Below are 9,311 nucleotides of genomic sequence, written 5' to 3'. Positions count from 1 at the left end.
GCTCCTCAATTTCTTCATCCATAAAATGGACAGAATAGATGCCACCTGGGAGGTATCTCTGATGATTAAGTAATTAAGTCTATGCAGTCCTGAGCATATAGTAAGCAATCAGTAAAAGGTAGCCTTTTTATTATAAAAAATAAAAGGCAATTTGCATACCCATGTTCATAGCAGCATTATCCGCAATAGCTAAACGTGGAAGCGATCCAGTGCCCACCGACAGATGGGTGAGTAAGCAACATGGGGTACGCACGTGCAGTAGAATGTCATTCGGCCCTGAAAGGAAGGACTTCGGACATGCACCACATGGAAGCCCTGGAGGACATTACGCTAAGTGAAATAAATATTGTTTAATTCCACCTCTACGAGGTACTTGGCATGATCGATAATGCAGAGACAGGAAGTAGAATGGTGGTGCCGGGGCAGGGGGGAGAGGGGAACGGAGAGTTCCTGCTTAATGGGTTCAGAGTTTCCATTTTTCAAGATGAAAAGAGTTCTGGAGGTGGATGGTAGTGATGGTTACATAATGTCCTGAACGTATTTAATACAGATGACGTATACATTTAAAAATGGTTAAGATGGTAAATTTTATGCATATTTCACCACAATAAAAAAATGTGGAAAAAAGTAAAATCAGAGCCAGAATTGGTGATGCAGCTGACCTCTGGCCTGAGCAAGGCTGTTCCAGGGAGTGGTGGACACACAGCCCTGCCTTCAGGCCTCCCCTTCTGAGACAGATGCAGCAGCACATGTGCACAGTGAATGAACTCAGGACTTATGCCGATAATAAACAGGAAATAATAGATAGGTTTAAATATTTAAACAGTATGCAGGCTTCAGAGTGAGGCCATTACGGAGACAGTGAGGGCTGGGGGGTGGGGTGGGGGGCAGCAGGCATAAGGAGAATGCAAACCTCAGTAGAAAACGGAGGTTGAAGCTGCCCAAACATGTGTTTCGAGAGCACAGGGGAAGAGAGGGACAGCTAGGGAGGGGGAAACCCCTGTCCGGGCCCCAGGGCGTATGCCAGAAGCCGGGCCCTGCGGTCCTTCCTTCCACGGGAGATCCTTGTTTACCCTGTAGGCTGGAAGAGAATGTTATCAAATTATGACTCGTTATTCTAAATTACTGTCTCCAGTGGGGAAGGCAAGCAGGCAGGGAGCCTGGAAAGGGGAAACAAGTTATTTTCCAGGACATTGTTTGTTTGTTCATTCTCCAGCTCCCTCTGTCCCCAAGCCCTTTCCCTCCCTTTCTGCCTTCCCCTGTCCTGGCCTCTCCCTCCCTCCTTCCTGGGCTCTGCTCCCTCCCTGCACCAGCTCCCAGGGCAGATTCCAGGGCTGAGGGAGTGGAGCAGGCACTTTTTAGTCTCAGCAGGTCACCATGGGTAGGACCACAAGGAATATCCTGTCACCCAGGGCTACCTGATGCCCCCAAAAGAATTTTTCCCACTCTTCCCACCTCCCCACCAGAGAAAGCAAATACTACAATCCCTCTATTTCTAGATGTCAGGTCATTTGATTGACTAGGACTCTGTCTCTAACTTGCTACATCATTTTGGGCAAGTCCCTTGTCCTCTCTGGAGCTGAGAGTTCATTCCAGAAAGAAAAACCCCTCTGTCTGCCCTCTCCTGCCTCCCAGGATGGGTGTGAGAACAAGGGGTGATTCCACCAGTCAGAGACCCTCATATTTAGGAGCCTGGAGGCCACAGGCAGATGACATGCACAGGACTTCAGGGATGGGGCAGTTGGGCTGTGGAATGGACCTGTATCTTGCCCCTCCCCCACCAGACACCCTAAGACCAACCTGGCCTGGAAGCCACAAGCTGGCCACCCTGCTAAGGGCCATCCCATCCATTCCCCTGCCCCCACTCAAGCCTGCACAGTTTCACTTACACACACACACTCACACACAGTTGTGCACAAAGCACATACCACGTGGTCATGAATACCCATGTCAGGTAATATCTAGTTTACATTCTTTTATTATTAATACCTTTAACTTTAATAAAACCATCCTGAAACTGTCAGATACAAATTTCACAGAAATTGCCACCCGCCAGGAAGGACGGTATTGAGGGAGTGTTGTAACTGCCCTTTCCTGGCCCCTAGTCTTCTCACCACCCCTACCTGCCCTCCAACCCCCAGTCCTACACACCTCCACCTAAAGACAGTCTTTCTGAGGTGCCTACAATGGCTTCTGTGGAACCAGCAGGGCCAGAGTGAAGGGAAAGAGGAAGCTTAGCCTCGCTGGCCCCTAGCCTCTCCCTTCTGCCCATCCTAGCCCCAAGGAGGGAGGTGCAAAGGAAGTACTTTCGCTCTAGAGTGATGAAGCCATACAGTTAGAGATGACTTTAGAGACTCCCAGTCCAACCTTTCACTCAGGTGAGGTCACTGGAGTCCAGAGGAGTCCAGGCCATGCCCCAGGTCACAAGGCTAGGCAGAGGCAGACTAGGCCTCCTAACTCGACTCATCAGCAGTGACTCCCCAGGCTTTCTTCAGCTGTCTCCTTCCTCCCTCTTCCACTACCACTGCCTTAGTTATTTCAGGCTGCTAGAACAAAATACCAAAAACAGACATTTCCCACAGTTCTGGAGGCTGGACAGTCCAAGATCAAGGTGCCAAAAGATTTGGTTCTTGCCGATGGACCACTTCCTGACTTACAGATGGCCTGATTCTTTTTTTTTGTTCGTTTGTTTAAAATATTACAGATATCCCTTTTTCTCCCCAGTGACCCATTCCACCCGGTCCCACCCCCCTCCCCAGACCCTCTCCCCACCATTGTCTATGTCCTTGGGTTGTGCATATATGCATATAAATTCTTTGGTTACTCTCTCCCCCTCTATCCACCCGCCCTCCTCCATCCCTCTGACATTCGTCAGTCTGATCTATGCTTCCATGTCATTGAATCTATTCTGTTCATCAGTTTATTAAGGTCATTAGATTCCACATATGACTGAGATCATGTGATGTTTGGCTTTCTCTGCCTGGCTTATTTCACTTAGCATAATACTTCTCCAGGTCCCTCCATGCTGTCCCAAAGGGTATGAGATCCTTCTTCTTTACAGCTGCATAGTATTCCATGGTGTGAACGTTCAACAGCTTTTTATCCACTCAGCTAGTGATGGGCACTTGGGCTGTTTCCTGATCTTAGCTATTGTAAACTGTGCTGCAATGAATATAGGGGTGCATATATTCTTTCTGATTAGTGTTTCAGGATTCTTAGGATATATTCCTAGAAGTGGGATCACTAGGTCAAAAGGCAGCTCCAGCCCGGCCGGGCGTGGCTCAGCGGTTGAGCATCGACCTAGGATCCAGGCGATTGGGGTTCGATTCCCGGTCAGGGCACATGCCCAGGTTGCGGGCTCAATCAATGACTCTCTCATCATTGATGTTTCCATCTTTCTCTCTCCCTCTCCTTTCCTCTCTCTGAAATAAATAAAGTTATATTAAAAAAAAAAAAAGGCAGCTCCATTTTTAATTTTTTGAGGAACCTCCATACTGTTTTCCATAGTGGTTGCACCAGTCTGCATTCCCACCAGCAGTGTACTTGGGTTCCCTGGCCCCATTCTTACTGTGTCCTCACAGGGCAGAAAGAGAAAGTTCTGGTGTCTCTTCCTCTTCTTATAAGGGCCCTAATCTTATCATTGGGGCTCCACCCTCATGACTCATCTAAACCTAATCATCTCCCAAAGGCTCCCACCACCTAATACCATCACATTGGGAGTTAGAGCTCCAACATGTAAATTGGGGGGGGGGGCATCACAAACATTCAGTCCCTGACAACCACTCTGTGGCCTTTCTAGGACTCTAAGGAAAACCATCCCAAATAATAGAGCTCCCAGGGCCCCTGCTGACAGGTCCCTAAGGTAGCCCCCTCTCACCTAGATGCCATCCCTGATCTGGGTGCCAAGTGATCTCCTGACCTTCTGATAACACCCACAGCAACCCAGACAGGGCTTGGGATTTATGGGAGGACCTGGGGATCACCTCTGGATTCATATCAAGCCTCTCAGCAGAGTTCCTTCCATATCCGACAGCCAGATCATGGTCTACCCTCAGCCCATCACAGCTGGTGACTCCCCAGACATAATTTTTTATGAGAAACAAAGGCTCAGCAACGTGAATGCTCTGACCCAGGTTTAGCCAGCTGGTCAGTGGCAACTCTAGAGCCCCCTGTCTTCCACTCTGTGCTGGATGCCATGATACACTGTTCAGACTTCATTTCAGGATTAAGGACTTCTTTTTCCAGCTGCTGAGAGTGCTGCGGGCAGAAGGCCCTGAGCTGTCAACCCGTGGAGACTTCCTGGCTGAAGAGGAGGTGACCTGCCCACATCTAATGGCTGATTTTCATGGGAATATAAGAAAGTGGCCCTCCTTGGGGGTGGGGGGGCAGATGCAGGGTGGAAGGGTTCAAGGGGGAAAAAGGGGGACATGTGTAATACTTTCAACAATGAAGATAAATTTTTAAAAAAGGGGCACTCCTGTCCCCACTTGAGACAACCCCAAAATCCTGACAAAAGAGAAGTGGCAGACCCTGGAAGAGGGGGCCTTTGATTAGGAGAGGAGGGAGGACTCCTGAAGAGGAGCATGGTGGAGGTAAAGAAGGGAAGGAAAATAAACACGGGGTAGGTTTTGAGAATCTGTGTAGGAAAAGAGGGGAGGGGAAGCAGGAAAGGTAGGGGATACCACATCATGGAAGGCCCGTCTGTCAGGCTGTGCAGTTAGAGTTAGGGCTTTAGTCCTCTTGGCCAGCAGCAGTTATGACTTTAGTCTTCCAGGAGCTTCTTTAAAATGCAAATTCAGAGGCCAGCTGTGGGGGATGAGATGCCATTGAGCAGGAAAGTGACCAGGGATATTTAGAAAAATTAGACAGAGACAGTAGAGCAGCTTAGAGATAGAGAAACTGAAGGCAATGGGGAAACTGACATATAGGAAGATGGTGGAAATTGAAATGGTAAGGAAGAGAAGGAAATCATGAGGTTACTTTGAAATCCGTGAAATTTATGAAAACTTTGGGAATTAGATGGGGGGGCAGTCAATGGTGATACTGAGTCACAGAAAGATGGACAGTATTGATGACACTTATCAGGAAGGTGGCGGCCTTACTTAGACACGGTGCACATTTAAGCTCCTTCAGAAGAACCGAATAGGAATTTCTGTAGACAGTCAGAGGTTGGAGTGCAAAGGAGTGTTGCTATGGATTTTAGATTTCCCAGCTTCAAGGTGAGAGCGGAGGAGTAAACGTGGGTAAGATCTCTAAAGGGGAGCAGAGTGGGGAGGAAGCTAAAGACTGAACGCTATCACTCTGGATTACAAGGACGGGAGTGTTCGTAGAATCAGAATTCTAGAACCAGATGGGACTCCTTACAGATGAAGAAACAGACCCAGAAAGCGCATCTGACTTCAGGTTGCCTGATGGGTGGTTTTGAGTCTGCAGCTCTTTCCTTTTGCTTTGTATGTGTCCCCATGTGTGTACTGGGGACAGCATCTGCCTAGGGTGTTATTTTTTACCCATTAGCAAAAATGTGCCAATAGTTCCAAAGTGCTCTAAAGGATAAAATCCTCTCCTTATGCAAGAATTTAATTCGGGCACCAGAAGAAAGAAATCTGATGAGTTTCTCAGCCTGACAGGGACATAAGGACCCTTTTAGAAAAGGCATCCAGCTCTCTGCCGAAGTGCCCAGCCACAGCCAGGGCTTGCTTAGTTTGGAGGAAACTGAGCTGAGCAGCTCTCACTGGCTCCAACCACTGGGTGAAGGGGGGGCGGGGTTAATGTCAGCCAGGCACTGGGGGTCCTGACCAGGGTCCACTCACTTGGAGAGGATTCTGGCCTGGGCCTAAGGAACGCACACAAAGGGCACAGCAGGCTTTCTCTCCTTCAGCAATTTTGTTTGGGGCCTTGTTCCTCTGGCCTCAGTTTCCTGAAAAGTTTTGGGTTCTGAAGGCCCCTAAAACTGCCTCTCACCAATTTCATTTGTTGTTGTTTTTGTACACCCCCCCCCCCCCCCCGCCTTTCAATATTAGGGCAACAACATGCCCTCGTGATCCAGTATAGAAATGAAACAGTTTTGTTTTACAATTAATCTGTTATATGATACATTTAGATTTTATGTACTTCTACTGCAGGTGTTTTACTTTACTATTTAAAAAAAAATTTTTTTTAACAGGGCAGGTTGGGAGAAAGCAAATCAATCCCAGGGTCATCATCTAGTTTACAAAATGTTTCTTTGTGAGACAAGAGCTTTCACCCCTAGAGATTCCCCCCTACACACATCCCTTGCATGTAATCATTTGTTTACAAAAGGCACATAGTAGCTACTCAACTGATACTTGAGGTGAAATGAATCAATGAACAAACGAGGGGATAAGATGAATAACTTGGACAGAGAGCTCTAGTGAGGAAAAGAAGCAACCCTGAAAAATCGATGAAAAACACTGAATTAGCAAGGGCTCTAGACACACCACAATTGTTTCCTGGCCCATTGCGTCAAACATGGCACACCTGTAGAGAGGCCACCACAGAGCAGGGGTTCTCTGTCCAAGGTCTCCTCACCCACCCCCATTCATACCTGCTTGGAGGCAGCAGCCCAACAAGCAGGAACTGCCCTTTTTAAAAGGTCATGGGAAACCAAGGTGAGCAACCAGGCAAGCCCAAAACAATCAGTCCTGCTGATTCTCCGCAATATTCTCCCCCAATTGAGGTACTGTTCCTTCCTATCTGCACATAGCCAGCTGGGGAGGAGGGGCAGAGGCTGCAAATGAAACCAGACCCTTCCTGGGAGGCTCCCAGCCTCAGCTCCCAGCCCAGTCAGGGCAGGCCACATGTTGTTATGGTTGCTTCCACCAGCTGGGAATGAGCAGGGGGTTTTGTAAGGAAACCACATTAATTAGGAGAAAGCAAACCTGACAGTCACTCACTCTGCCAGTCCTTTCTCCTGGTTTCTCTAGCAGCTCCCTCCCATCATGGTTTCTACCAGATCAGCTCCCTCCACCTTCCTGCGCCTTTTCATTGCCTCCGCTCATTCACGGTGAACATCTGTGTGGCTCTTGGCTCTGACCCACTCTTCCTGGGCGAGGTGGGAGGAAGGCTGGAAGAGCACATTCATCCACAGCTGGGACCAAAGTTCCTCAGCCCCGAAGCCATAGACAGGCTGACCCGCCCATGGCCTCCTAACTCTTGCCTTTGCTCTGGCGTGAGCAGACTGTCCTGTTGGCCGGAATCAAGTCACTAAACTAGATCATTTCTGCTGGGAGTTTAAGTTTTTCTTGGCAAAATGAACATTTCTGGGTTTGTGACTGTTACCCTGAACATCTTCATTTGGACAGGTTACTTGGGACTTGAGTTACTTACTTCCCAATTTAAGATACGGTCCAGGATAAGGGGTAGATGAAAAAAGGATTTGTGTGGAAATGTGTGGAAACAGGAAGGATGGGCTCCTCAGGAGATGGGGTGGAAAGAAAATTTTGTCAGGGTGAGAAGTGGTTCGTCAGCCTCCCTTCTCTCATAGATGTACATACAGTGTCACTGCTGCTCTCCATGCTCCAGGATTGCTCCTGGAACTGGAAATAGTTCTTCCCATGCAGGACAGTGACTGCTAACAGCCCCAGAAACTCTGGCTCTTGAGAGGCACTTCGAGCTGGCCAGGGAGCTCAGTTGGTTAGTGCATCGTCCAATATACCAAGGTTGAAGATTTGATCCCCATCAGGGCACATAAAAGAAACAACTAAGAAATGCATAAATTAGTGGAACAGATCTTCCTTCCTCCCTCCCTCCCTTCCTTCCTTCCTTCCTCTATCTCTAAAATCAATAAATAAAAAAGTTTTAAACAAGGAAAGGCCCTTAAATTGGGTGGCAGCTATCATTTGCAGCCCCCAGAAAAGAGCCCTCACTCCCTTTTCCACAACACAGTTGTATTAAAAAAAAAAAAAATCCACAACATACCCAACGGGGGAAAGGGGTATATGAAACACAATGATGACATAGAAGATGCTGTTTTTGGAATAGGAAGGTAGGTCTTATAAAATACATTCAAATTAAAAGCAACCTAAATGCCTAGCAATTGGGGATTGGTTGAGTAAGTTATGGCACCTCCAGACAGTGAAATAGTATACAGCCACTACAAATGGGACTAAAGGACCAATGGAACCAAATAGAAATTTCAGAAACAGATCCACACCAGATAAAATGCAATGGGGGGAAGTATAATATTCTTAATAAATGATGTTCCTGTGTCAGATATCTCTAAGGAAAAATAATGCATCTTAATCCCAATCTCAGGCCATACAATAAAACAATTCCAGATGAGTTTAGATCAAATATGAGAGGTAAAACAATAAAGCTTTTGGAAGAAAACATAGAAGAACATCTTCATGAGCTTGAAGAGAGAAAATATTTAAATAAGAAACCAAAAATGCCAACCATAAAGGAGAAAACCTTATAAATTGTACTATATTAAAATTTAAAATACTGCTTATTAAAAAATATACTGCAGACGAATGAAAAGGCTACCCACAGAAAGGGAGATGACATTTGCAGCACATATATCCAACAAAGGACAAGTATCCAGAATATATAAAGAACTTCCACAAATCAATAAGAGAAAAACAGGCAACCCAATATGAAATGGCCCAAAGACTTGAACAAACATTTTAAAAAGAGGATATCTAAATGGCTTATAAAGTGATTCACCTTTTTTAGTCATAAGAGAAGCATAAATTAAATACACAATGAGAGCTTATACATATTCACCAGAATGGCCAAGATAAAAAGTACAAAAAAGATCATAATACAAAAATACAAAAAAAATACTGATAAAGATGTAGAGCAACTGGAACTCTCATATACAGATGGTACCAGAGTAAACTGGTACAATTACTATGGAAAACAGTTAGGCAGTATCTACTAAAGCTGAGTATATACATACCCTATAACCCAACAGTTCCACTCCTGGATATATTCCTGAGACAGGTTTGTTCTTGTGCTTACCAAAAATCATATAGAAGAATGTTCATCACAACAGTATTTATAATAGTCCCAACCAGAAAGTATCCAATCCTATCAACAAAAGAAAGAATAAATAAATTGTGGTATAATCACAGTGGAACAGTATACAGCAATCAGAATGAACGAATGATAGCTATATATAATAATATGGATGAATCTCATAAATATGGTGAGCAGATGAAAGCAGACACAAAGAGTACATGCTATGAAAGATTCTATTTATATAAAGATCAGATGCAGGGAAAAGTAATTTATAGTGCTAAAAGTCAAAATAATGATTACCTTTGGGGTAGGTGTAGTGTCTGAAAGGG

General features: G+C 45.8%; 1 protein-coding gene across 2 annotated transcripts in view; it reads right to left on the bottom strand.

Annotated features, from left to right (window-relative positions):
• Positions 1-332: 332 nt before the first annotated feature.
• The window catches only part of RSPH9 (radial spoke head component 9), a 41,200-nt gene continuing 32,221 nt past the window's right edge, over positions 333-9,311 (bottom strand). Inside the window, exon 5 of one of the 2 annotated variants that reach the window (XM_081141397.1) lies at positions 333-1,081. In XM_081141397.1, the coding sequence (XP_080997523.1) occupies positions 915-1,081 (167 nt within the window). In that variant the 3' untranslated portion in view covers positions 333-914. Of the gene's footprint in view, positions 1,082-8,178; positions 9,052-9,311 lie in introns of those variants that run through there. The other variant, XM_081141400.1, reaches the window with a different exon arrangement.

Source organism: Miniopterus schreibersii, assembly GCF_964146895.1.
Source record: "Miniopterus schreibersii genome assembly, chromosome: 6".
Lineage (NCBI taxonomy): Eukaryota > Metazoa > Chordata > Mammalia > Chiroptera > Miniopteridae > Miniopterus > Miniopterus schreibersii.
Note: the sequence above shows the minus strand (reverse complement) of the source record. Positions and strands in the feature narration are given on the sequence as shown.